Raw genomic sequence first — 27,229 nt, forward strand, 5'->3', positions numbered from 1 at the left:
CTGGGGGGCCGGCCCCATGGACCTGCCCCCCAGCCAGTTACCCCCCAGCAGGGCGCTCTCCCGCCCTGCACTCAGAAATACCCTCATGGGGGGACACCGGGCTGGGGGAGCCAGTGAGTCTGCAGGGGGGATACTGGGTTGAGGGGAGACATCTGGAGGGGGTGGGCTGAGGGGGGGAGGACATGGGCTGGGTCTGAGAGTAGGGGACACCGGGCTGGGTCTGAAGGGACCGGGGGGTCTGATCCATTTTCCTCCCCTCCAGCTCTGGCTGCACCTGACACCCCTTGTCCAGCATCTGCTCCACCTCTGTCCCCCAAAATGTGAGTCAAGTGCAGAGTCAGGGCAGAGCCCCCCCTACTCCCAGCATCCTCGGAGGCAGAGCCCCCCTAACCCCAACGTCCTCTGGGGCAGGCCCCCCTTCTCCCAGCGTCCTCTGGGGCAGAGCCCCCCTAACCCCAGCATCCCCCAGGGCAGGAACCCCTCTCTCCCAGCCGCCTGTGGGTCAGGGGCCCCCTTCCCCCAGCGTCCTCCGGGGCAGAGCCCCCCTAACCCCAGCATCCCCCAGTGCAGGAACCCCTCTCTCCCAGCCTCCTGCGGGGCAGGGGCCTCCTTCACCCAGTGTCCTCCGGGGCAGAGCCCCCCTAACCCCAGCATCCCCCAGTGCAGGAACCCCTCTCTCCCAGCCTCCTGCGGGGCGGGGGCCCCCCAACCCCAGCATCCCCCAGTGCAGGAACCCCTCTCTCCCAGCCTCCTGCGGGGCAGGGGCCCCCTTCACCCAGTGTCCTCCGGGGCAGAGCCCCCTCAACCCCAGCATCCCCCAGGGCAGGAACCCCTCTCTCCCAGCCGCCTGTGGGGCAGGGGCCCCCTTCCCCCAGCGTCCTCCAGGGCAGAGCCCCCCTAACCCCAGCATCCCCCAGCACAGGAACCCCTCTCTCCCAGCCTCCTGCGGGGCGGGGGCCCCCCAACCCCAGCGTCCCCCAGCACAGGAACCCCTCTCTCCCAGCCTCCTGCGGGGCAGGGGCCCCCTTCACCCAGTGTCCTCCGGGGCAGAAGCCCACTCATCCAGCATCCGGGGCAGCCCCCCCACTTCCCCTCTACTAGCATCCTCCATGGCAGGACCCCACTTGTCCCAGAATCCTCTAGGGCAGAGACCCCCCCCCCACCGAACTGTGGGGGGGGGACACTCTGCTCCCACAATGCCCTGGGGCAGGGGAGGACCAGGGGGCCCACGATCTCAGGCTGGTGTGGGGCTGACACTCCCTTTCTCTCCCCTTCTAGTGGATGCTCTGAGCAGACCAGCTGCCTCCCCGGCCAGGCCCCACAGCCCTCCAGCAATGCCAGGAGCTTGGGGGGCCTCCAGCCCCACGGAGGCCAGCCGAAGACCCCGTCCGGGGGCCCATCTCAGATCCAAATGCCCCCCAGCCAGTGCCCCCACCAGCCTCAAGATGGAGGAGCCCTGGGCACGTCCTGGAGCCCACCCAGCTGTGCCCCACACCCTGGGGGGCCACCCGGCCCCACGCCCCGCCCACCATGCCCACATCTATGTGAGCCCTGGCTGGAGCCTGCTGCCCCCCAGCCCAGGCGGGGTCACCTCCGAGGGCTGGCAAGGGGACTCTGCTGGGGAGGGAGTCTCCGTGTGCCCCCCCAGCCCCTCCTTCGCTTGCTGGAACCGGGAGGGCTCAGGGGTCCTGCGCTAGCCCCCCCACGGGGGACAATAAACTGCAGAGTGTGGAGCGGCTGGGGGTGACTCTCTGAGAAAGGGTGACCCCCCCAATTCCACCCAGCCCCACAGCTCCCCCTCCAGGGGCAACTGGGGGGAGAATGGGGGGCTGGCCCTGGCCCCTGTGAGCTTGGGGGGCCCCCCTAGCCCTAGCCCATGGTGATGGCTGACGGACCCTCATCAGGGGAGATCTAGGGGAGTGCAGGGCTGACTAGTGTGGGGGAGAAACTCCCCCCTCCCCCATTCCCAGCCCCCTACCTTAAACCCCAGGGGCCGCTCAGCTCCCCTGCGATGGGCTCTGCCCCACTCTGGCACTGGGCCAATATGGGACTGCGCCCCATGGCCCCAGGGAGAAGGCAGAGAAACGCCCTGTCTCTCTCCCCGTCCAAGAGGGGGGATGAGGGGCCAGGATGCCTGGGTTCCCTGGAGGCAGAGCTGGGCCCCGCAGGCAGGGGGATGGGGGGGCCAGGACTCCGGGGTTCCCCAGAGGCAGAGCTGGGCCCCGCAGGCAGGGGGACAGGGGGACAGGACTCCGGGGTTCCCCAGAGGCAGAGCTGGGCCCCGCAGGCAGGGGGACGGGGGGCCAGGACTCCGGGGTTCCCCAGAGGCAGAGCTGGGCCCCGCAGGCAGGGGGACGGGGGACCAGGACTCCGGCAGAGCTGGGCCCCGCAGGCAGGGGGACGGGGGGCCAGGACTCCGGGGTGCCCCGGAGGCAGACAGGCAGCAGAGATGAAGGCAGGGCTGGTTTATTGGGAGTTAGCAGGTTTACAGCACGGTATTCACAGCTATGTACACGGGGGGGCAGCCCCCTTGTCACCCCCCCACTCCAGCCAGGCGGGCACTGCAGGTGAGCGTGGATCCGTTAGCCTCTGGCGCCCCCCGCTGGCCTTTGCTGCCAGTGCAGCCACCCCCCACACGCCGGGGGGGGGGCCTGGGGTCAGATCCCCCCCATCACCGACCCCAGCCCCGGGGACACCATGGGGGAAGGGGGGGTCGCTGTGGCCCAGGTCACTGGGAGGGCTGGGGTGACCCAGCCACGCCCCCCTGTGCCCCGTTGGCCTTGCCAAAGGGGCTGGGGGTGCCAGGGGGGGCTTGAGGGCTGTCGCCAGGCTCCTGCTTGATGGTGGGGTTGCTGGCGGGGGCCAGGCCGGGCAGCGCCAGGCCCGGCGGGGCCGAGGGGGAGAGCTGGGCCCCGGGGGGACCCCCCGCTTTGCCCCCCTCGCCCGGGGGCGGCAGCGAGACCACGATGTACTTCTGCAGGTTGCCCGTCACCGTGGCGCTGGGCGCTGTCTGGGCCGTGGAGACCAGCTTCACCACGGGCTGCACCCCGGCCGCCGTGGTGCTGATGGGGGAGCTGGCCGTGCCCAGCGGGCTGCTGCTGAAGGTGATCACCTGCCAACGACAGACACGGGGTCAGCCGAGGGACAGACCCGCCCACGCCAGCCTGCCCCCCAGGACCCACCCGAGGCAGCATGGGGGAGCCCTGCCCTCCCCCCATACCAGCCTACGCCCCAGGGACCACTCAGGGCAGCATGGGGGAGCCCTGTGCCCCCCATGCCAGCCTTCCCCCCAGGCCAGTACGAGGGAGCCACCACCACGCCAGCCTGCCCCCCAGGATCCACCCGGGGCAGCATGGGGGAACCTTCCCCCCAGGGCAGCATGGAGGAGCCCTGCCCTCCCTCGAGCCGCGCCTCCCCCCAGGACCCACCCAGGGTAGGATGGGGGAGCCTGGCCCTCCCCCTACCCTCCATGCCAACCTGCCTCCCAGGCCAGGGATCTGATATGCTGAACACCAGGCAGCTCCGAGAGGGGGGATCCAGAGGGGCAGATGTGGGGGCCGAGGGGCAGCGCAGGCTGGAAAGGCGGCTCCGCGGTGACCCTGCCCGACACCCCGGATGGGGGGGTGTGGCTGGGTGGCCGAGCCAGGCTGCGGAGTGGGGAAACTGAGGCAGAGATGGCGCAGGCCCGTAGCTGACCATGGCGCTGGAGCAAAAACGTCCCCCCCAGCCCCGTACCTGCTGGGAGGCGCTGCTGCCGGAGGCGGAGGACATGACAATGTACTTGGTGGGAGGCGGGGAGGGCTGGGTGGGGGTGGAGGGGCGGCCGGACACCAGGGTCTGCACGGGCAGCGTGATGGAGCTGGGCACTTTGATGATGCTCGGGGCCCGCGGGGGACCCTGGGGGGCCTGGGACAGGGTCAGCGTCGGGCGGGGCTGCCGGGGGGGAGAAATAGGCGTGGTCAGACAAACCCACTCCAGTACCCTCCCCGTGCCCTGTCACCCGTCCCCAAGTACAGGCCTCAGCCCCACAGCCTTCTCCCTCGCAGTGCCCACGGGAACCCCCCCCCTCCTCCTGCCCCTCCACAACCCCCCCAACGGACTCTCATCAGCCTGCCCTATAGGTCCCTCCCAACTGACCTCTGCTGCCCTCCACCTGGATCCCCAACTCAGAATCAGTTCCCTGCCCCCCATGACATCTTTTGTCCCCCCCAGCTCCAGTTCCAGCCCGTGCCTTGTCCCTCGTGAGCCTGCTGCCCCCCCCCACAGCCAGGTACTCACCCCAGAGCCAGCCACCCGCCTGCCCCTCCCCACTGACCTCTCTCCCCCTCCACCTGGATCCCCACCCCAGAATCAGCTCTCTGGCCCCAGGCACCCCAGAATCAGCTCCCTGCCCCCCATGATATCCTCTGCCCCACCCGGATCGTTCCCTGCCCCCAGGCTCCCGGTTCCAGCCCGTGCCTTGTCGCCCCCGCCACAGCCAGGTACCCACCCCAGAGCCAGCCGCCCAGCCGCCCACCCGCCCGTCCCTCCCCAGAGCGAGGAGCCGTACCTGGGTGATGGTGAGGGTGGTGCGGTTGACCTGCTGGGCTTGCATCGCGGCCTGCGCCCGGGCTTTCACCACGTGGGTGCAGAGCAGGGAGCCCAGAGACCCGAAGTCGGCCTTGTACGAGTCCTGGTTGTCGGGCGGCGGGCGGATCTTGGCCAGCACCGGGGCACAGTGCTTCTGTGGGGTGGGTGGAGGGGAGAGGTGAGCAGGAACCTGGCAGGTCAGGAGGGAGGCGGGGGAGGAGAGGTGCAGAGTGGGTGGGGCCCAGGAGAAAGGGGCGGAGCCCCAGGCTGTGGGATGGACCACAAAGGGGCGGAGTCTCATGGACTAGGCGGGACTAGAGAGAAAAAAACAGGGAGTAGGAGGAGCTCCAGGGGATACTAAATTGCAGCGCCATATACAGAGCCCCCAGGCCACGCCCCCACTCCAGGCCACACCCCCTGACACCAGGCCACGTCCCCCACCCCCAGCACTCACCAGCAGCAGACTCTGGACATGGTCGGCCCCAATCTTGTCGATGTTGCTGACAACCGGCCCCTCCACGATGGCGCGCACCCGCTCGCCCTCCACCTGCAGCCGCGGCAGGATCAGGGTCTTGATCACCTGGGAAGAGGAGCTGTCAGCTGGGAGGCCACCCCAACACCCGCCCCTCCCAGCATGCCCCAGGGTCTGTCCCCCCCCACCGCCACCCTCAGCAGCCCCCTTCTCCCCCGCGGGCCCGGGGTCTCACTCACGTCGTGACCCAGCTCGGCCAGCCCAGCGATGGAGCCGTACCGCGTGGTCCAGGGCGTCTTCTCGTCCACCCAGCTCTGCGGGGACAAAGGCGGGGTGAGTCCTGCATCCCTAGCCCCGCCCCCTCTCCCCAGGCCCCGCCCACCTTGGTGATGCAGGACTGGATGGTGGTGGTGCTAGGCCCCGCCCCTCTCCCAGGCCCCGCCCCCTCTCCCAGGCCCCGCCCACCTTGGTGAAGGTCTTGGGGATGCAGGACTGGATGTTGGTGGTGGTGCTAGGCCCCGCCCCCTCCCCCAGGCCCCGCCCCCTCCCCCAGGCCCCACCCACCTTGGTGAAGGTCTTGGTGATGCGGGACTGGATGTTGGTGGTGGTGCTAGGCCCTGCCCCCTCCCCCAGGCCCCCCCCCTCCCCCAGGCCCCGCCCACCTTGGTGAAGGTCTTGGAGATGCAGGACTGGATGTTGGTGGTGGTGCTAGGCCCCGCCCTCTATCCCAGGCCCCACCCCCTCCCCCAGGCCCCGCCCACCTTGGTGAAGGTCTTGGTGATGCAGGACTGGTTGGTGGTGGTGGTGCTAGGCCCCGCCCCTCTCCCAGACCCCGCCCCCTCCCCCAGGCCCCACCCACCTTGGTGAAGGTCTTGGTGATGCGGGACTGGATGTTGGTGGTGGTGCTAGGCCCCGCCCCTCTCCCAGGCCCCACCCCCTCCCCCAGGCCCCGCCCACCTTGGTGAAGGTCTTGGTGATGCGGGACTGGATGTTGTTGGTGGTGGTGCTGAAGTTCTTACAGATCTGGGCGATGAGGCGGGCAGCGAAGTCCCGCAGGGCCCAGTGATTGTCCACGTCCGGCCGCAGGCAGAGCTGCCGGCTCACGATACAGGTCATCACGGCCGGGATCAGCTCGTGCAGCTGCGGGGGGCAGGGGAGAGGGGTTAGCCGCTGCCAGGACCCAGGTCCCGTCGCCTCCCGCTGCCCAGCAGGGACACAGAGGGCAGAGAACCCAGGAGTCCCGGCTCCCAGCCCCGCCCCCCGAAGAGATGAGCCAGGACCCCAGCGTCCGGGAGGCCACTCACGTATTTCTCCAGGTACAGGGTGGGGTTGTCCATCAGCGCCTTCACCATCCGCATCAGGTAGATGAGCAGCGCCAGGTTATTCTGCACCACGTTCACACGCACCTGGGGGGAGACCTGGTCAGGGGGACGGCGCTGGGGGGCTGGCCCAGCTCCCCACCCCCCCAAGGGGCCCTCCAGACTACAGGGGGAGTCACAGCCTGGGGGGCTCAGCCCAGCTCCCCACCCCTCCACAGGTGCCCCCCCCCCCCAAGCCTACAGGGGAGACAGGCCAGGGGATCACAGCCTGGGGGCTCAGCCCACCCCCCAACAGGGTCCCCCCAAGCCTAGAGAGGTCAGACGGGGGTCAGGGATCACACTTGGGGGGCTCAGCCCAGCTCCCCACCCCCCCACAGGTCCCCCCCAACCTTGAGAGGACAGATGGGGGTCAGGGATCACACCTGGGGGGCTCGGCCCAGCTCCCAATACCCCCCATGGGTCCCCCCCAGCCTAGAGGGGACAGACAGGGTCAGGGATCACACCTGGGGGGCTCGGCCCAGCTCCCAACACCCCCATGGGTCCCCCCCAGCCTAGAGGGGACAGACGGGGGTCAGGGATCACACCTGGGGGGCTCGTCCCAGCTCCCCACCCCCCCATGTCCTCCCCAACCTAGAGAGGACAGACGGGGGTCAGGGATCACATCTGAGGGGGGCTCGGCCCAGCCCCCCCTTACCCCTTCGGAGATGAAGGTGCTGAAACGAGGTAACATCTGGTAGAGCCCGGGGTCGGTGGCGATGCTCTGCAGGGCCTCCTGGGGGAGGCAGAGAGAGAACGGCCCGTCAGCGCTGGGGGGCCCGGGGATGGGGGCCCTGTCGCACACAGGAAGGGTGCATCCAGGCTCTGTGGGGGGACAGGCCAGCAGGAACCCCTGGGGGGCAGGGGGAGGCACTCACGGCTCTCTTGGCCTCGCAGGAGCCCACGCAGGCCTCAGTGATCTCCTTGTAGTACAGCTGCTGCTCCACCGACAGCTCATGGATACTGCGCGGCTTCAGCTTCAGCGGGGCCCCCTCCAGCACGGGGGCCTTCTTCTCCTTCCCTGGGGGGCCAGGGTGTGAGCAGAGCCCCGCCCCTTCCTGCTAGCCCCGCCCCTGGGACATAGCCCTGCACACTCCAGCACGGAGGCCTTCTTCTCCTCCCCTGGGGGGCCAGGGTGTGAGCAGAGCCCCGCCCCTTCCCACTAGCCCCGCCCCTGGGACATAGCCCTGCACACTCCAGCACGGGGGCCTTCTTCTCCTTCCCTGGGGGGCCAGGGTGTGAGCAGAGCCCCGCCCCTTCCTGCTAGCCCCGCCCCCTCCAGCATGGGGGCCCGCCTTCTCCTTCCCTGGGGGGCAGGGTGTGAGCAGAGCCCCGCCCCCCGGGACACATCCCTGCCCCCTCCAGCATGGGGGGCCGCCTTCTCCTTCCTGGGGGGGGCAGGTGTGAGCAGAGCCCCACCTCTTCCCAGTAGCCCTGCCCCCGGGACACAGTCCTGCCCCCTCCAGCACAGGGGCCTTCTTCTCCTTTCCTGGGGGGGGGCAGAGTGTGAGCAGAGCCCCGCCCTCTCCGACTAGCCCTGCCCCCTGGGACATAGCCCCATCCCCTCCAGCACAGGGGCCGTCTTCTTCCCAGGAGGGCGGAGGGTGTGATCAGAGCCCCACTCCTCCAGTATGGGGGGTGGTGCTTTCTCCTTCCCTGGAGGGACAGGGGCATTAGACAGTGCAGTCACTCCCCCACTAACGGCTCCCCTCCACATTGACATAGAGCCACCCCCAGCTCCCACCCTTCCCTCCCCCTGCCAGGCCCCTCCCTCTCCTGGCCCTGCTGCCCCCCTGCCCACCTTTGCCATCCGGGGTGGCTGCGCTCTGCCCCTGGCCCTTGAGGGGGCCGTTCTCCTCCTGCCCGGGCTTTGTGGATTTCAGCGGCTCTGTAGCCTCCGCTTTCTGCTGCTCCTTGGGGGCTGGAGAGAGACACGGAGCTGGGTCACGAGCCAGCCCCTCGCGTGGGCGGCTGTTTGCACAGGGACGCCTCACCCGGCGTGAGTTGCAGCCACCTCTGGGGCGGCGCAGCTGGTTACACAGGAACCCCTTGCCTGGCGCTGAGATGCAGCCACCTCTGGGGCGGGGCACAGGGCTCCACCAAGGGCATTTCTCTGTCGGGAACACACAAACTTTTGAACAGCCGCATTTCGGGGAGCGTGGCGGGCATCACCCGGAAAAGCTCGTCTGTTGTGGTGAGCGGCCGGCCGGCCAGGCCAAGCTCACAGAAGGAACAGAATGCAGAGGAAGCAGAAGGTCCGGTTCCCCGTGGGGCAGCACAGCGGGCGCTGCGCCCGGACACTTGGATCGACGACTCACCTGGGGGCGGGTTCTCGGGGATGGCAGGCTGGGTGCCTTCGATGCTGAGCCAGTGAGCTGGAAGGAAGCGGAGAGCAGAGTGACAGCTGGCCCAGAGGGAACCCCCCAGGTCTTCCCTTCCAGGCACGCTTGCCCCCCGAGTGCCCTCCCCCCACGGCGCCCCCACCTTTGAGGCAGACGTCCAGCGGGACGCGGGGCAGCGGCGTGTTAATGATGTCGCTCAGATCCACTTCCTTCTCCTCGTAGAAGTAGAGCTCCCGCCCGCCCCCGCTGGCGTAGCGGAAGGGGATGAACTCCTGGGCGTGGAAGCCATAGAGCGGCTGCGGGGGAGAGGGGAACACAGCTCTAAGACGCGTTCGCGGCGCCGCTACGGGCCAGTTTGGCTAAGCAGGGACGAGAGCCGAGCGGTCGCCCGGGCATCCGGCGACAGATGCAGCCAGGTCAGAACACAGCTAACAAGCTGTCCTGGTGTCTGATCAATGCAGCTCACCCCCATTCCTCGCAGGGCTTCCCATCAGCCGCCAGGCAAATGCCACCAGTCTGCCAAAGGATGAAACCTCGGCCCACCCCTCTGCTTCAGGCCCAGAGAGAGTGTTGGCTGGGGCCTCAAGAGCTCCCCCCCGCGAAGGCATTTCCGGGTCCTCTCATCTGTGCAAGCCCTCAGGCTGCGCCTGGCCCTGACGTCAAACATGGCCTGGCTCCGTGGCTTTCTGTTCCGACTGGAACGGCCCCCGGTACGATACGCACCGGGCCCGTGGGGGAGGCCGACTGGAACGGCCCCCGGTACGATACGCACCGGGCCCGTGGGGGAGGCCGACTGGAACGGCCCCCGGTACGATACGCACCGGGCCCGTGGGGGAGGCCGACTGGAACGGCCCCCGGTACGATACGCACCGGGCCCGTGGGGGAGGGGTTCGCCAGCCGCCTCCAGGCCCCATTCTCAGGAACAGACATATCTATACCGGAAAATAACTCCCTGCACGTCACAGGGGTCTTGCCATGGCGACTAGCAGGCTGCCAGGCCTTGGGAGGGACCCCCCAGAGCTCCCAGGCTCCTCTGCTCCAGGAATTCAGGGCCCCCCCGAACAGCCCAAGCGTGTGCCCCACCCAGAAACACCCTGAGCTGCAGGACCCACCCCCTAAGGACAGACACCCAACCCTTAGAGCAAGGGGCCTCCTAGCACGGAGCCCAACCAGCTCATGAAGCCCAGCCCAGACCCTGCCCCGCAGGCACAACACCGCAGGCCCCCTGCCCCACCAGCTTCTCAGCAGCAGGGGCTGGAGCAGGGGGTCTCCCCCACCCCGTTACCTCCACGTTTTTCAGTTTCAAGGCGAAGTCCACGTCGCCCGTGGTCAGCTTGCGGCGTTTGCTCATGTGCATGAACTTCAGGGCATCCTGTGGGGAGACGGGGGAGGGGGTCGGTCTCACGTGGGGGGCAGGGCAAGCACAGCAGGGGGCGGCCCCTCTTCGCCCCAAGGGCCCCTGGGCAGGCGAGGGTGGGAGCAGAGCGGTGGGAGGAGGGCAGGGTCCGGTGGGGGGCACTGGGGTTGTCGTAGGGCCGGGATGGGGCCACACCCTGGGGCGTGGGGGACTTTCTCTGGGGGTGGCTGTAGGTACGGGCAGTGTGTGGCGGGGGGGTTGTGAGGGGCTCCCCCCAGGGCAGAGGCCCCCCCCGTACCTGGGCGATCTCCTTGATGCGGTAGCTGACCTCGTCGGCCAGCAGCTGGGAGGTCTCCTCGGGCACCTGGGCGATGCCCACGGCCTCCGCCATCACCTTCATGGACTCGGCCGGCAGCAGCGTGTGGCTCAGCTTCAGCTTCTTCTCCTCCGCCATCCCGGTCCGGGGAGCCGCTGACACCTGCGGGGGGGGGGCGGGGTGAGAAACGGGCCGGGGGGGCGGCAGCGGCAGGCGGGAGCTGGGCCAGGCTGCGTCTCCCTCGCACCCGGAGCCGGCGGAGCCCCAGGGCCAGGGCGAGGGGCCCCCACCTGATCTCGGCTTGTGCCCCCCCGGCCTCCCCCGCGAGCTCCCCCCTCGCCGGCCTCCCCTTCTCCCCAGCTCCTCTCCCCCGCCGGCCTCCCCCTCCCCCAGCTCCTCCCTCCCCCGCCGGCCTCCCCCTCGCCCAGCTCCTCCCTCCCCCGCCGGCCTCCCCCTCCCCCCAGCTCCTCCCTCACCCGCCGGCCTCCCCCTCCCCCCAGCTCCTCCCCCCCCGCCGGCCTCCCCCTCAGCTTCCTCCCCCCTCGCTGGCCTCCCCCTCCCCCCAGCTCCTCCCTCCCCCGCCGGCCTCCCCCTCCCCCAGCTCCTCCCCCCCCGCCGGCCTCCCCCTCAGCTTCCTCCCCCCTCGCTGGCCTCCCCCTCCCCCCAGCTCCTCCCTCCCCCGCCGGCCTCCCCCTCCCCCCAGCTCCCACCCCCCGCCGGCCTCCCCCCTCCCCCAGCTCCTCCCCCCCCGCCGGCCTCCCCCTCCCCCAGCTCCTCCCCCCCACGCCGGCCTCCCCCTCGCCAAGCTCCTCCCCCCCCGCCGGCCTCCCCCTCCCCCCAGCTCCTCCCCCCCCCGCCGGCCTCCCCCCCCAGCTCCTCCCCCTCCCCCGCCGGCCTCCCCCTGCTGCCAGCTCCTCCCACCCCCGCTGGCCTCCCCCCCCAGCTCCTCCCCCCCCCGCCGCCTCCCCCTGCTGCCAGCTCCTCCTCCCCCCGCCGGCCTCCCCCTCCCCCAGCTCCTCCCTCCCCCACCGGCCTCCCCCTCCCCCCAGCTCCTCCCACCCCCGCCGGCCTCCCCCCCAGCTCCTCCACCCCCCGCCGGCCTTCCCCCCCAGCTCCCCCTCCCCGCCGGCCTCCCCCTCCCCCCAGCTCCTCCCCCCCCGCCGGCCTCCCCCTCCCGCCAGCTCCTCCCTCCCCCGCCGGCCTCCCCCTCCCCCCAGCTCCTCCCCCCTCGCCGGCCTCCCCCTCCCCCCAGCTCCTCCCCCCCCGCCGGCCTCCCCCTCCCCCCAGCTCCGCCCCCCCCGCCGGCCTCCCCCTCCCCCCAGCTCCTCCCCCCCGCCGGCCTCCCCCTCCCCCCAGCTCCTCCTCCCCCCCGCCGGCCTCCCCCTCCCCCCAGCTCCTCCTCCCCCCCGCCGGCCTCCCCCTCCCCCCAGCTCCTCCTCCCCCCCGCCGGCCTCCCCCTCCCCCCAGCTCCTCCCCCCCCCGGCCTCCCCCTCCCCCCAGCTCCTCCCCCCCCCGCCGGCCTCCCCCTCCCCCAGCTCCTCTCCCCCCGGCCTCCCCCTCCCCCCAGCTCCTCCCCCCCCGCCGGCCTCCCCCTCCCCCTCCCCCCAGCTCCGCCCCCCCCGCCGGCCTCCCCCTCCCCCCAGCTCCGCCCCCCTGCCGGCCTCCCCCTCCCCCCAGCTCCTCCCCCCCCCGCCGGCCTCCCCCTCCCCCTCCCCCTCCCCCCAGCTCCTCCCCCCCCTCCCCCTCCCCCTCCCCCCAGCTCCTCCCCCCCCGCCGGCCTCCCCCTCCCCCCAGCTCCGCCCCCCCCGCCGGCCTCCCCCTCCCCCCAGCTCCTCCTCCCCCCCGCCGGCCTCCCCCTCCCCCTCCCCCCAGCTCCTCCCCCCCCCGCCGGCCTCCCCCTCCCCCTCCCCCCCAGCTCCTCCCCCCCCCCGCCGGCCTCCCCCTCCCCCTCCCCCCAGCTCCTCCCCCCCCCGCCGGCCTCCCCCTCCCCCCTCCCCCCAGCTCCTCCCCCCCCGCCGGCCTCCCCCTCCCCCCAGCTCCTCCCCCCCCCCGCCGGCCTCCCTCTCCCCCCAGCTCCGCCCCCCCCGCCGGCCTCCCCCTCGCCCAGCTCCTCCCCCCCCGCCGGCCTCCCCCCAGCTCCTCCCCCCCCGCCGGCCTCCCCCTCCCCCCAGCTCCGCCCCCCCCGCCGGCCTCCCCCTCCCCCCAGCTCCGCCCCCCCCGCCGGCCTCCCCCGCTCACCTCTCACTCCCGCTCCCCGCTCGCCGCCGCCGCCATCTCGCTCCCGCCCCGCCCCCTCCCGGTCCTGGCAGATGCCCAGTCCCCGCCCATCGCCCTGAGGCAGCCCCGGGCTCCGCTCACACCGCCGGGCCCGGATCCTCTTCTCCCCCGACCCCGCACCCGGATCCCCCCTGAGCCCGGCCGCTGCCCGCCCCTCGAGCCCGCGCCCCCGCCGGCCCCTCACTACACCCCTGCCAGGACCCGAGCACCCGAGGGGAGGGGCCGGCGCTGGAGACTGACCGCTGCCTAGACAGGGCACTGCGCAAGCGCGGGATGGGCGGAAGACTGCAATGCGCATGCGTCGAGGCAGGCAACGGAACTGCGCATGCGTACCTCGCGCTTATTCATTCTACCGAGCATGCGCAACATTGGGCTGAGGTGATGTTATTACGCATGCGCATTTGGGCCCCCCGGCCTTTGGCTTACGATGCTCATGCGCAGTGTGGTCCTTTGTTAAAACAGGCGGTGCTACAGAGCTTTCCCCAGCCCAGCCCCCCTGTTGCGCATGCGCTTCCCCCCCATGGACCGAGGCGTCTACGCGCATGCGCCAACCGTCCCGGCGCTGAGTGCGCATGCTCGATGCCAGCTCCCCGTTAAAGGGCCAGCGCCGCTATTTCCCTGCCGGGGCGGGGGCGCAGCCATGTGGCTCCCCCTGCTGGGGCTGCTGCTGCTCGGGGCGCTGAGGCAGGGGGCGGGGCAAGAGGAGGAGGAGGAGGAGGAGGACGACGAGAGGCGGCCCACCCCCTGCGAAGGTAAAGGGGGAGGGGCTCCTAAAGGGGCCACGCCCCCTGCCTGGGGCTGTAGGGACCGGTCCATATGGGGCTATAGGGACCGGTCCATATGGGGCTATAGAGACCGGCCTGTATGGGGCTATGGGGACCAGGGGCAGGGCCTGCAGAGCTCTGCCAGCTAATCGGGGCAGGCTGGCTTAGTGCACACCCTTGAGCTCTCCCCAGATAGTCATATGGGGCTATAGAGACCGGTCCATATGGGGCTATAGAGACTGGCCCGTATGGGGCTACAGGGACCAGAGGCAGGGCCTGCAGGGCTGCGCCAGCTAATTGGGGCAGGCTAGCTTAGTGCACAGCCTTGAGCTCTCCCCAGATAGTCATACAGGGCTATAGAGACCGGTCCATATGGGGCTCTATGGACCAGGGAGGGGCTGCAAGGCCCAGGCAAGGGAAGGGGGCATAGCCGTGCTATGCAAGCCAAGCAGGGCCTGGCTGGGTCAGGGTAGGGTGGGAGAGGTGACCAGGCCGTCCCTATGGGGCTATAGGGGACCAGGGATGGCCCCAGTGGGTGGGCATGGGGCAGTGTGGCCACAGACAGTGGCACATGGGCCAGGCAGGCGGCTAACACCCCCACCCCACCCCCCGCAGTGTGCAAGTACCTGAGCCTGGAGCTGCAGGAGACCCTGGCACAGAGCGGCCGCTCCAAGGAGGTGCTGGAGCTGGGGCAGGTGCTGGACTCGGGCAAGCGGAAGAGACGCATCCAGTACAACACCTCGTAAGTGGGGGGAGGAGCTGGGGTCCCGGACGCCTGGGTTCTCTCCCGGCTCTGGGAGGGGAGTGGGGGCTGGTGGGTCAGAGCAGGGGGGCTGGGAGCCAGGACTCCTGGGTTCTCTCCCCAGCTCTGGGAGGGGAGTGGGGGCTGGTGGGTCAGAGCAGGGGGGCTGGGAGCCAGGACTCCTGGGTTCTCTCCCCAGCTCTGGGAGGGGAGTGGGGGCTGGTGGGTCAGAGCAGGGGGGCTGGGAGCCAGGACTCCTGGGTTCTCTCCCCAGCTCTGGGAGGGGAGTGGGGGCTGGTGGGTCAGAGCAGGGGGGGCTGGGAGCCAGGACTCCTGGGTTCTCTCCCCGGCTCTGGGAGGGGAGTGGGGGCTGGTGGGTTAGAGCAGGGGGGGCTGGGAGCCAGGACTCCTGGGTTCTCTCCCCGGCTCTGGGAGGGGAGTGGGGGCTGGTGGTTAGAGCAGGGGGGCTGGGAGCCAGGACTCCTGGGTTCTCTCCCCGTCTCTGGGAGGGGAGTGGGGGCTGGTGGGTTAGAGCAGGGGGGGCTGAGAGCCTGGACACCTGGGTCCCTGTGATGTGGCCCTCTCAATTCGCTGCTCCCAAAAGCACTGCGCAGCCCAGCTGGCCGTTCGCCTCTGACCCCTGCTCTGCACAGAGCGTCTCTCTTTGTCTGCCCTGTAAACGTACCTGAGGTTATTTAACAAGTGGGGATGGGGGGGACCCCAGCAGGGAGACGTATCGAAAACCTGCACAGCCTGGAACTATAACCCGTGTCCTAGAGCCTAGACTGAATTATTCCCCACACACACACACCAGCCCCCGAGCGCTCAGTAGAACCGGGCCCTCAGCGTGTCGTGAGTCCTAGAAACCCAATATTCTTTTTACCCAAAACCCAGAATTTTCTTTTTTTTGCTAACGTCCAAAAGCAAATCTTATTTTTTTAACCAAACCAAATTTCTATCCAAAATTGTTCAGTTTCTTTTAGACCAAAACCAGGAAAATTTCACCCTTTGCACAAAACCGGTTTGCTTGGGGCGATTTACTAGGGTGGGGAAAATGATGCTGACTCAAGAGAGGCCCCTGTCGCATCCCCCACCAGGATCCGGGCCCCAAGCCAGCCAGGATCCGGACCCAGCCCAGAGCCCCAATCCTGGCTCCAGTCCGACCAGCTGCGAGGGGGGGTTTAGACTCAAACCTGACCTCAGCTTTGCGGAACAAACGCTTTGTGACAACCCCGATTCAACTCGTCCCCCAAAGCCTCACCCCCCCCCCTTCTGTCCGCCTAGGGAAACCCGGCTGGCCGAGGCCCTAGAAACCGTGTGTGAGCGATTCCTGCATTACAGCGTCCATGCCGAGCGCCCGGGCAGCCTGCGGTATGCCAAGGTACGGCCAGGAGCCAGGACTCCTGGGTTCTCTCCCCGGCTCTGGGAGAGAAGTGAGGGCTGGTGGGTCAGAGCAGGGGGGGCTGGGAGCCAGGACTCCTGGGTTCTCTCCCCGGCTCTGGGAGAGAAGTGGGGGCTGGTGGGTCAGAGCAGGGGGGGCTGGGAGCCAGGACTCCTGGGTTCTCTCCCCGGCTCTGGGAGAGAAGTGGGGGCTGGTGGGTTAGAGCAGGGGGGCTGGGAGCCAGGACTCCTGGGTTCTCTCTCCGGCGCTGGGAGGGGAGTGGGGGCTGGTGGGTTAGAGCAGCAGGGCCGGGAGCCAGGACTCCTGGGTTCTCTCTCCGGCGCTGGGAGGGGAGTAGGGGCTGGTGCGTTTGAATGGAGGGAGGGGTTTGGTAGCCCAGGACTCCTGGGTTCTCCTCTCTCCCCGCAGGGTCAGAGCCAGACCATGAACACCCTGAAGAACCTGGTGAACAAGGGGGTGAAGGTGGATCTGGGGATCCCCCTGGAGCTCTGGGACGAGCCATCGGTGGAGGTGACGCAGCTGAAGCAGCAGGTGAGAGTGTGGGGTGACGAGTCCGGGGGATGGGGGGCAGTGGGCTCCACGCGGCATCAGAACAAGAACTAGCAACCAGCAGCCGAAACCGGACGAATTCCCCTGAGAAACGAGTGAGATGAGCTGGGTGAGGCCACGTCCGTCACTGGACCGGTGGTGGGTGGGGACGACCAATCCTCAGGAGGCCGCTTCTGAGGGGGGCATCCCAGGCAGGGGGGATCTCCCCCTGCCCCCCATCTCTCACGCCCTGGGGCCGACCCGGCGCTGACCACCCTGCAAGGGCTGGATCGTTCCCAACGCGGGTAAATCAGCCTGGGGCCCGGTTCCGCAGCACCCGGGGGCGTCTCCTTCTCCTGGTGGCTTCCAGGCCGGCCCGGCGCCTCTCCGGGACACGCAGGCGACTGGTTTCCCCCCGGGGGGCCAGGGTCTCTGGGCTGGGCTGTGCGGGCCGGGGGGTTACTGGGGCCTTGTGACCTTCCGCCCCATGGCCGGGTCCCCTCTCCCCACAGTGCGAGACGATGCTGGAGCAGTTCGAGGCCGTGCTGGAGGACTGGTACTTCCACCACCAGGAGACGGCGCTGGGAGCCTTCCTGTGCGAAGGGCACGTGCTGGCGTCGGGGGAGAGAGGTGGGTAAACCACCCCCCTACCTGCACCCCCAGCTCTGCCGGTGCCCTTCACTCCCGACCCACAGCCCCTGCTAGCCCAGCCCTGCCGGTGCCCCTCGGCCCTGACCCACAGCCCCTGCTAGCCCGGCCCTGCCAGTGCCCCTCGGCCCTGACCCACAGCCCCTGCTAGCCCAGCCCTGCTACCCCGGCCCTGCGTCTCCCAGCCCTGCCGGTGCCCCTTGGCCCTGACCCACAGCCCCCGCCAGCCCGACCCTGCTGGTGCCCCTCGGCCCTGACCCACAGCCCCCGCCAGCCCAGCCCTGCCAGTGCCCCTCGGCCCTGACCCACAGCCCCCGCCAGCCCAGCCCTGCCAGTGCCCCTCGGCCCTGACCCACAGCCCCCGCCAGCCCAGCCCTGCCAGTGCCCCTCGGCCCTGACCCACAGCCCCTGCGAGCCCAGCCCTGCCAGTGCCCCTCGGCCCTGACCCACAGCCCCCGCCAGCCCAGCCCTGCCAGTGCCCCTCGGCCCTGACCCACAGCCCCCGCCAGCCCGGCCCTGCCGGTGCCCCTCGGCCCTGACCCACAGCCCCTGCGAGCCCAGCCCTACTGGTGCCCCTCGGCCCTGACCCACAGCCCCTGCGAGCCCGGCCCTGCCGGTGCCCCTCGGCCCTGACCCACAGCCCCCGCCAGCCCGGCCCTGCCGGTGCCCCTCGGCCCTGACCCACAGCCCCCGCCAGCCCGGCCCTGCTGGTGCCCCTCGGCCCTGACCCACAGCCCCTGCGAGCCCAGCCCTACTGGTGCCCCTCGGTCCTGACCCACAGCCCCTGCTAGCCCAGCCCTGGGCTCCCCCAGCCCTGCCAGTGCCCCTCACTCCCAACCCACGGCCCCCGCTAGCCCAGCCCTGCCTGTGCCCCTCACTCCCGACCCACGGCCCCCGCTAGCCCCAGCCCTGCCTGTTCCCCTCACTCCCGACCCACGGCCCCCGCTAGCCCCAGCCCTGCCTGTTCCCCTCACTCCCGACCCACGGCCCCCGCTAGCCCCAGCCCTGCCAGTGCCCCTCACTCCCGACCCACGGCCCCCGCTAGCCCCAGCCCTGCCTGTTCCCCTCACTCCCGACCCACAGCCCCCGCTAGCCCGGCCCTGCCCCCACCCCCCAGCTCAGCCAGTGCCCATCACTCCTGATCCGCAGCCCCTGCCAGCCCTGCCCTGGGCTCTCTGAACACACAGGAGATTTTTCTGTTCTGCCAAATCCCCTTCCCCCTGCTGTTGTGTTGGCTGCTGCCCCACCCCAGAGGCAGCTGCCTCCTGTCACAGACTCGCAGATCGTGCCCACTCTCAGCCCCGTGCGGTCCGTGGGGGGTGCCCCTTTCAGTGTGACAGCCCTTCTCAGGGGGGCCCCTCTCTCCTGGGGTCAGGCCCCTCCACCTCCCGGAGCCGCACCTCTCTGAGCCTCAGCACGTCTGTCTCTGCCGTGGGCCCCCTCAGGGAGTCCCCTCGCTCTGGGGCCCTGGGCCTCTTCACCCCCAAAGGGGTTGATGCCCCCTGCTCTCTAGACCAGAGCGACTCTCAGCCAGCATAAAACAGGAGGGTTTATTGAGAGTTGAACCCAGCACAGGAAACTCTCCAGGCCTCAGGCCTGGCCTCCCTCAGCCCAGCACATCCCAGTCTCCCTGCAGCCAGGGGGGCTCTGCCTGCTCCCCGCCTCCAGCCCCGAGCCCCCCTGCTTCCCAGCTGGGCATCCGATACCCCCGGCCCCAAGCCCCCTCTGTCCACTGGCTTCTCTCCAGGGAGACAGGGTCATAAACAGGGTGACCTGGGTCTCCTCTCCTCTCAGCCACCTCTGGCCGGTCAGGTCACCGGGGTCCTCTCCCCGCAGTCCATTGTCCCCCCACGGGCCAGAACCAGCTGTGACTCCTGAGCTGGGTCTCCGGGTCGTCAGTCGCTGGGGTCTCCATCCTCCAGGCCATCGGCTGGGGTCCCAAGTCCCTCTCCAGTCCTGTGTCCCAACGAACTCCCTCTCCCCTCCCCTCCCTAAACCCGTAGCACCCGGGGAAACTGAGTCCCACCCCCTGTGCATGCAACCCCCTGGAAAACACAGAAAACCCCAAGAAAACCCCCCACTTCATCACACCTACACAGCCAAGGAGGGGAGGCCCCAGGCCTATTAACTACTCTCTGCCCCCACAGGGTGTCTGAGCGAGGTCTGGACAGGGAGGAAGGGTGATGAGGGAGCCCAGGAAGAGGAGGAGGAGGAGGAAGAGACAGCGAAACAGCCTAGCCCACCCACCAGGCATGCAGCTCATGTCCCCGGGGAACTCTGAGTGGGGGGGAGGGGGGTTGGTACATTCAGGGGGAAGGACTTTGATACCCCTTGGTGCCTTCTCCACCCTCCCCCCAGGGGCTGGGGGTCCCTGCTGGGGACAGGGGGGGAGGGAGGGATCTGTCTTTTTGGTGCCTTATGCACTGCGGCCTGGGGTGGGGGTGAAATTCCCCCTCCCCCTGCCCCGTTGTTCTGTCCGTGTGTCTGTCCGTCTCTGTTTTTTATACAGAAATGCCGGGTTCGGTGCCACAGTGAAATAGTTTTTTTGTTGTCGTTGGCTTGTTCCCGTGGGGGGCGGGAGAGCTGGACTGGGGGGGAGGAAGTGGGGGGAGAGCTGCGCTGTGGGGGCAGGGAGAGCTGGGCTGTAGGGGGGGTGCGGGGGGCAGGAGGGAGCTGGTCTGAAAGGGGGGCTGGAGGGGGGTTGGGGGTTTGTGACCGGGGTCCTAGTGGGGACCCAGCTATGGTCACTCAATGAGGGTGAACGGCCAAGAAGGGGGCAGACAAACCCCAATCGCTGGTGGAGATTCCAGCACTGAGATTCACCAGCCCGCACAGAACGGCTCCTTCGTTACCGCGCTGGTCCCTCGGGCGTCCAAACGCCGCAGCTCCCGTACAGCGATCCCGCCTCAGGCCCCCAGCCAGGTACCCACGGCAAATATGATGGAAATTTCTGTACTTCCTATTCCATCCTAGAAAAGAACAGGTTCTGCCCACCCCGAAGGGTCCGCGGGTAGTGACTAGTCCCGATCGTACCCAAGTACACGCTGCAGCCAGTTCTTAACTGAGATAACCGTTATTGGAGAACAGACGAGAGAGACCCGGGTTGAGAGACGACCATACATGCAGACGTGAGCGCCGTCGTGCGAGGTGCGGATTCACGGCGGAGAGGGGGAGCTGTGCACTTGCAGAGGCCCCAAAGCTCGTATTCAGAGCGGAACGGGGACCTCAGGCGTGTGACTCGGGCTTCCCCCGCTGAACAGGGTCAGGACCCAAGGATCTTTTCTACCATCCCATGTCCTGTCTGGGCAGTGGGGAGCTCCTCGGGGGACGGAGGCATTCGGGGGACTTTGAAGCAGGCCCCGCACCGGTGCTTAGCTGCAGGAATGAACATAAGGCGATTTGCTGGTTCCTCCACCATTCACGGAGCATCTCAAAGAGAGACGGATGCCGCGATATCCCCTGTTCACAATTCATTTCAGTGATACCCGAATGCAGCCGAGACAGGGACTCTGGGTGACGCTGTCACATGTAAACACACAAACATGGTCTCCCCACGTCTTCTGTGGGTTATTTATTTGGCAGGATGTTTAACCCTTTCCAGGCATGTGGCACAGGAGGGCAGAGGGAGCTGGGCTGTGAGGGGGGCAGCAAGGAGGTTGGGGGGGGTGCAAGCTGGGCTGGAAGAGGGGGCAGGAGGGGATTTGGGGACACGGGGGCAGAAGGGGAGTTAGGGAGCTGCACTGTATGGGGCAGGGGTGCAGGAAGGAACCAGACACAGACAGCTTGTTTGCTCAGGAAGGCGCCCCGTCGTCACGCGTGGCAGCCCTTTTATTAGCTTCAGTTACAGCATTAGCATGATCAACAGCCCTGTTTACTATCCTCCTATTGGTGGCCTTGGGACTCTCCCCTTTGTTTCCCACACTCCGCGGCATGAGCATAGAACGTGCTGTACTGATCAGAGAAAGGGTTTGTGTAAGGAACAATCATCTGGTGGTTTGCCAGCCAGGACCGATCCCTACATCTCCCCCTTTAGTTTTAAGGATACGAAGCATAATTTTGTTTGGCCCATGGACAACCTCGGGTGCATAAGGAGATTAAGGAGGGGATACATTGAATACCACAGCAGGTGAGTATGAGGAACAACAGGCAGAGTCCTCCATAGGTTATGAGCTGATGCAGCCAACCCCATCCTGGCAGCCAACTAGACAGCCAATCCCACCAGGAGGAAAAGGGATCATTGTGAATCTGTATTTGAGCCGTGAGATTTTTTATTACGGCTAATTGATTATCAATAGCGTGAGAGTGATCAGAAATATTAAAACAACACATATCATTAACCTTTTCACAGCCATAGTGATGTAATAGAAGAAGATAATCAATAGCAGCTCTATTTTGCAAAATGCCATGGCGCAATTCGGTTTGTTCCTCATTGAGCAATGCCACAGCAATAGAAGTAGCATTAAGGGCTTTAACTGCTAAACACGCTAGCCGGTTAATATTGTTGCCATTAATAATGGTTAGGCCAGGTATACCAACCAGGGAGGTGGCCAAGGCTACATACTCGGTTTTGGAAAGAAGGTGAACTTCGGAATCACACTCGGAGGTTAATTGAGAATAAGAGCGCTTACTTCGCATTGCCTGTTCAGGTCGAGGGGCAAAGATGAGAGACAATCGGCTAACGCAACAGCGGGTGCCATCAGTGAGATTGGCAGGAATATAATTGAAAGTTCGATCAGCACAGGTCCAAAACCATCCAGGGGGCAGCTTTATATATTTATATAAATAAGAAGCATTATATTGCGTAGAGCAATTAAGGGGGGAGTCGGGCAGGGTGACACAGGTATGCGCAGTGCAATTAGTCATACGCACACAACTGGCGTTCAAATCAGCAACGTAAGGGGTAAGCAACTGAATGGCCCCATTTGGAAGGTGTTGGGATTGAGGTCCCCAGTTGTGATAGGCTGAAAAGCCCAGATTTTTAATCGTGGTGTTGCTTTTTAAACTGGAATAGAACCATGTGCTGTTTTCTATTTCGTTTGCATTGTGGCAAACTGGGATGAGACATGTCCCAAGAAGCTGTCCTACCGCTGTTTGCTGGGAAAGACAAAATTTAGTGCGATTGATAGATAGGGCCAGGGCTTCCCACACGTTAGCGGCCGGGGGTAATTTAGAACGCATCGGTGCCCCATAACCTGAAGGCAGACAAACAACAAACATCATTATACATAACATCACACAAGAATTAGCATTCAGGCAAGCAATAAGAGCAGTTAACAAATTCTCTGGGGTTTTCTCCTTTTCCTGTTGTTCCAGCAGACGCTCAGCTTGCTGTGAGAGGGACTTTTTGTCCCCACGTCACTGGTGCATTGGGAGTACCGCGACGCCGTTCTTGAGACAGCGTAACCGTTGTTGTTAATAACTGATTGAAATCAGGAATGGGATTGTTAAGACCCTGGTGCCACGCCATGCTGCGGGCCGCCTGTGAGGTCCTCTTTCCACGGACGGATGTAACGGGCTGGGACCCACACAGGCCCCTCAGGTGTGTTGACGGCTGCGTAACCTCGCCCCCAGGTAATCAAGGGGACTGGGGCACTCCACGTTGTTCCAGGGAGTTGCCGATACGTTACTTTAGGGGCGGGGAGTTCTTCCTTGCACCGAAAGTGTTTCTGTAAACGGGATACATAATGGGTACCATCAAAGACAAGATTCAAATGATTAATTGTATAGAGCACATGTGCTAACCACTCCTCTTTGTCCGGTAATGTGGGCGGGATTCCCCCTTTTGTTTTTTGTTGGAGGAGAGCTGTTTTTAGGGTGCGGTTGGCGCGCTTAACGATGGCTTGACCCTGCGAGTTGTAGGGGATGCCAAAAGTGTGCACGACGCCCCAACGGGAGCAGAAGTCAGCGAATTGCTGAGAGCAATAAGCCGGCCCATTATCAGTTTTTAACTTGGCCGGGATGCCCATAACAGAAAAACAACGGACAAAATGGTTGATAACGTGTTGAACACGTTTACCTTTGTGGGGCGTGACCCAAAGGTAACCGGAATAGGTGTTAATAGTAACATGAAGAAAATTTCACGGGGAAAAAGGGGGAAAACGTGTGACATCCATTTGCCAAAGCTGATTGGCGCCGAGACCGCGGGGGTTAATTCCGGTGGGGGGGGTAGGAGCGGAGGGAGGAACATTGCGGGCATTGTTGGACAACAGCTTTAGCGTCTTCCAAGGGGATGGAGAACTCCCGAGTGAGGGCTTTAGCATTTTGATGATGGAAGGCATGGCTGGTGATAGGGGAATGATCCCAGGAAATACGCACTTGTGCATCAGCATAAGCATTGCCCTCTGACAGGACCCCGGGAAGAGGAAGGTGGCTACGAATATGTGCAATGAAAAACGGTTGAGACCGGGAGCGCAAAAGTTGTTGGAGGGTAAGAAAGAGGGCAAGGAGTGGTTGTTCCATGAGCGGAGTCACATAGCTACCAGCTATAGCGGTACCAACATTAGCAACATAAAGACTGTCCGTAATAACGTTAAGGGGGACAGTAGAGAAGTGAGAAAAGGCCAAACAAAGGGCAGCAAGTTCTGCCCGTTGAGGGCTTGTTTGGGGAGGGGTAAAACGCGAATGCCACTGCGTACCACTACGCCAAGAGACTACACCGCGGGTTGGACTGCCATCAGTAAAGACCGTAAGAGCACTAACTATCGGGGTATGCTGGCAAAGATTACGAAACACAGTAGGAATGTGACGGATAGCATGCAGCCGAGGATTTTTGTTAGTGTGATAGGAAAGGGAGCCCACAAAACCGGCGAGAGCCAGTTGGAGGGCATCGGAGAAAGCGAGAGCTGACTCGGTACCGCGTAGCGGGAGCGGGAGAACAATTTCCACGGGATCCAGTGCAAAAAGGGCACGACAGCGGTGCCGGGCCCTTGGTAATGAGTTGGGCGATCATGAGCTTCAGAGGGGATAGGGTATTGGGAGGGGAATGCGGGAGATAAAGCCATTCAAGGATTTGCAGTGGGGAAGTACCGGGGTCCTGAGCCACAATGGCACAAGGTTGTAGGGTGTTACAGAGACAAATTAATTTTGGTGGTACATTTTTACAGGCACGGTCCACCCAATGGCGGGCCAGGAGCTGGTTAAGCTTAGCTAAAGCGGCCAATTGCTTGGTGGAGAGGGTAATAAGATCAGAGGGATGAGTGCCCTGGGTAAGGGCCAAAAAGAGGGGGCGCAGGGTACTGGTAGTGATTTGGTAATACGGACGTAACCAATTGATGGCCCCCAAGAGCTGTTGTAGGACCACATAGGTGACCGGGTTGGGTATTTGTAGCGAGGGAATGATCGGAGTGGAATAGGCAGCCTGAGGCTTATGGCCCAAATATTGGAACGGCTTATGGAGTTGGACCTTTTCCGGGGCAATTTGCAGGCCATAAGTTCCAAGGGAGGAGGTTAGCTGTTCAAGCCAATCTTGTGGGAGGACTGGGGCAGCAACCAGAATATCATCCATATAATGGTAAACAAGGAGAGAGGGGAAGAGTTGTCGAAAAGAAGACAGAGCTGTATCCACATAGTGTTGGCACAAAGTGGGGCTATTAAGCATGCCTTGGGGAAGAACGGTCCATTGATAACGATGAGTTGGTCGAGAATTATTAAGAGTGGGGACAGTAAAGGCAAAGTACTTTTTGTTTTGCTCCTGAAGAGGGATTGGAAAAAAAACAATCCTTTAAGTTAATCACGGCCAGTTGGAAGCCTTGTGGGATAAGATTGGGATTTGGGGTACCACATTGTAGGGGGCCCATGGGTTCTAGGATTTTATTAATAGCTTGCAAATTGTGTAATAGCCGCCATTTTCCTGATTTCTTTTTTATTACAAAAACAGGAGTATTATAGGGACTGGTAGTGGGTTTAAGATGTTGTGCCTTGCACTGTTCCCGAACTAAGGTGGAGAGTGCGGTCAGCTTTTCGGCGGGCAGGGGCCATTACTCCACCCAAACAGGGGAGTGTGTTTTTCAGGTGAGGGCTAGTGCAGTGGGAGTGGTTGCCATATAAAAACAAACCAGATTAACTTAACTAAAAGGTTGAAAAAATTCACGATATAGGTGGTCCAGCTGCTCCCAGTCGGGACTTAAGGAAGTTAAAGTGAGGCACCAGTTACGGTCCCTGCTATATTCAGCCTTATAAAACGCCGCAGGCGGGTGGCTAGGATTGGTGGGTATAAAATATACTTCAAAACGGCCCCGTATTTGTCGAATGCAGAGAAAGGGGCGCAAGACCGCAAGACAGGCGGTGTGTGATAGGGAGCGCCAGACAAACAACCGGATACGATGATTGGGGTGGCATATTAATCTATAGGCACATTGTGCTTCCGGGTTGGAATTAGAACGGTGGACCCCTTCGTTAAGGAGGAGGGTGACGAAGGCCGAATAAATGTCAGATGGGGCCCAAGCTTTACTATAGTAGTGATTGCAATATGGGTGCATTGACTTACGGTAAAACAAGCGTAGCCCCTAGTTGAGAAAGAAGATCCCGGCCCCACAAATTAAATTCTACGGGAAGAATGCATGGTTTAATCTGGGCCACTGTCTGCTGTGTCGTAGGGTTTACCACCGGCAGCCAGTTGCTACTTCGTCTAGAGGCTTGGCTGCCCCCGACACCCCACACCGAGGGGGCCACCTCGGAGGGCCAGGAGGGGTTCCACTCCTTGCCTGCGATTACGGAGACGTCAGCACCCATGTCTAAGAGCCCCGTCAAGGCCTTACCGTGAATTTGATAGAGGTATGTAGGCTTACGGACGTGTATTTGCTGAATCACGGCAGCGACTTGAGGATGATAAGTCGCGGTATCGGACGCCACTCCACCGTTAGTTCGGAGATGCAGGGGCTCGGCACACGTGGAACCAAATCCCCCTTTTTGTTCCTGTTGGGACACTGCAGGACAATAATAAGGGAGCAACAACAGTTGGGACCAGGATTCCCCTTTTTTAAGGGACAGCGGAAGCTGCCCCCAATATTGGGCATAGATGGTGCCGCTATAATTAGCGTCAATCACCCCTGGGACAGTCATAATGCCTTTATAATGGGCAGAGGAGCGGGGGAGCACGAGCCCCACCGTTCCGGGAGGGAGGGGGCCCCGAAGCTGAGTGGGCATCAGGAGTACTTCTCCGGGGAGCTGAGAGCTCATGTCTTGTGCGTTTTCCAAATTGATGCCCGCACTGCCAGAGGTGGCAGGGGGGGGAAAACCGCCCCCTCCCTCGGTTAGACCGGGGCCCGAGGGGGGCCCGACCGGGAGTTTCCCGAGGGGGCAGAGCGGCACTGATTAGCCCAATGGAAGCCTTTGTTACACTTGGGACATTTTTTATTTGGGCGCCCTCCACCTTTTCCTCCCGGTGGTTGCCCTCGGTCTCTGCTGGCCCCTCCTCCTGGCGCCCGGCACTCGCGGCGGAAATGACCTGGCTTATTACAATTGAAGCAATTACCTAGAGGCTTGCTGCCGGCGCGTAAGGCGCCGGCAAGTAACGCCATGGTGTGGGTTTGTGTCCCCACTTCGGCGCAAGCCTGAATTATGTCCGCCAGAGAGTACTGTGCGCGATGAATGACTGTCTGAAGGATGCGACGGCAATCAGCATTGGCTTGTTCAGCCGCCAGTCGGCGGAGTAGTTCCTCTTGGGCTTCTGGGTTGTCGATTTGCCGGGCAATGGCTTCTTTTAACCGATCCACAAATTGATGGAAAGGCTCAGAGGAACCCTGTCGAATGCTAGTAAAGGATGACAAGGGTTTACCCGTGATAGGAACCCGGCGAAACGCCCGCATGACGGAGAGTGCGGTGCGTTTAAAGGACGCTGCCGGGAGTTGCAGTTGTGCCGTCACCTCCGCGAATGCACCCGACCCGTATATCTGGTCGGGAATGTTATCCGCAGAGGAGATGGCCAACGCCGCAGCCCGGAACTCGCTGTCCCATACAACATATTGGGCAGGGGATAAAATCATTCGGAACAGATGTTTCCAGTCCGTTGGCAATATAACATAAGTATTGCCTAATCCTTCGATAAGACCCTCCACATAAGTAGATCGGAGGCCAGATTGGCGGACCCCTTTATTTAGCTCACTAATGATCGCATACTGTAATGGGTGATGGGTGGCGGTTGCCTCCACTTGAGCGTTTGTGCCAGAAGTGACCGGGTAAAGGGCTGGGAGTTCGCCCTCCCACTCCTCCAACAAGGGAGAAGCGCCCGCCGCCATCGCCTGCTGGAGGGCTGCTTGCACCGCGCTCTGAGCCGGCGGGGGCGGCGGGGGCGGCGACGGCAGCGAGGAGTCGGGGGAGGTGAGGCCGGGGGCCGTCGCCACGGGCGCAGAACAAGGGGTTTTCGCCTCTGAGGCATAGGAAGGGGGTGGGATAGAGGTGGGAGAGGCAAGCGGGGGCGCCTCCTTCCGCAGACGCCCGATTGCCTCTGCACAATGTTG

General features: G+C 64.9%; 2 protein-coding genes across 3 annotated transcripts; one reads left to right on the plus strand and one right to left on the minus strand.

Moving 5' to 3' along the window:
* Nucleotides 1-2,450: 2,450 nt before the first annotated feature.
* TAF6 (TATA-box binding protein associated factor 6) lies at nucleotides 2,451-10,573 on the minus strand. Of its 2 annotated transcripts, XM_050933507.1 has the most exons (14): nucleotides 10,394-10,573; nucleotides 10,024-10,110; nucleotides 8,881-9,034; nucleotides 8,715-8,771; nucleotides 8,198-8,317; nucleotides 7,275-7,417; nucleotides 7,055-7,132; nucleotides 6,346-6,447; nucleotides 5,999-6,181; nucleotides 5,281-5,355; nucleotides 5,024-5,149; nucleotides 4,550-4,723; nucleotides 3,736-3,933; nucleotides 2,451-3,112 (listed from the first exon to the last, which is right to left on the minus strand). In XM_050933507.1, the coding sequence occupies exons 1-14, from the start codon at nucleotides 10,547-10,549 to the stop codon at nucleotides 2,729-2,731; spliced, it is 2,037 nt and encodes a 678-aa protein (XP_050789464.1). In that variant the 5' UTR covers nucleotides 10,550-10,573; the 3' UTR covers nucleotides 2,451-2,728. The 2 variants fall into 2 exon arrangements, with proteins under 2 accessions (XP_050789464.1, XP_050789465.1); XM_050933508.1 differs by lacking the exon at nucleotides 5,281-5,355.
* A 2,334-nt stretch (nucleotides 10,574-12,907) lies between these two features.
* Nucleotides 12,908-20,330, plus strand: CNPY4 (canopy FGF signaling regulator 4). The gene is given in 8 exon segments (XM_050933527.1): nucleotides 12,908-13,206; nucleotides 13,208-13,440; nucleotides 14,068-14,194; nucleotides 15,479-15,575; nucleotides 16,005-16,127; nucleotides 16,637-16,754; nucleotides 18,920-19,022; nucleotides 19,746-20,330. Coding segments are annotated over 8 exon segments (1,134 nt in total). The 5' UTR covers nucleotides 12,908-12,961; the 3' UTR covers nucleotides 19,834-20,330.
* The last annotated feature ends 6,899 nt before the right edge of the window (nucleotides 20,331-27,229 follow it).

Source organism: Gopherus flavomarginatus, chromosome 23 (genome assembly GCF_025201925.1).
Source record: "Gopherus flavomarginatus isolate rGopFla2 chromosome 23, rGopFla2.mat.asm, whole genome shotgun sequence".
Taxonomy (NCBI): domain Eukaryota; kingdom Metazoa; phylum Chordata; order Testudines; family Testudinidae; genus Gopherus; species Gopherus flavomarginatus.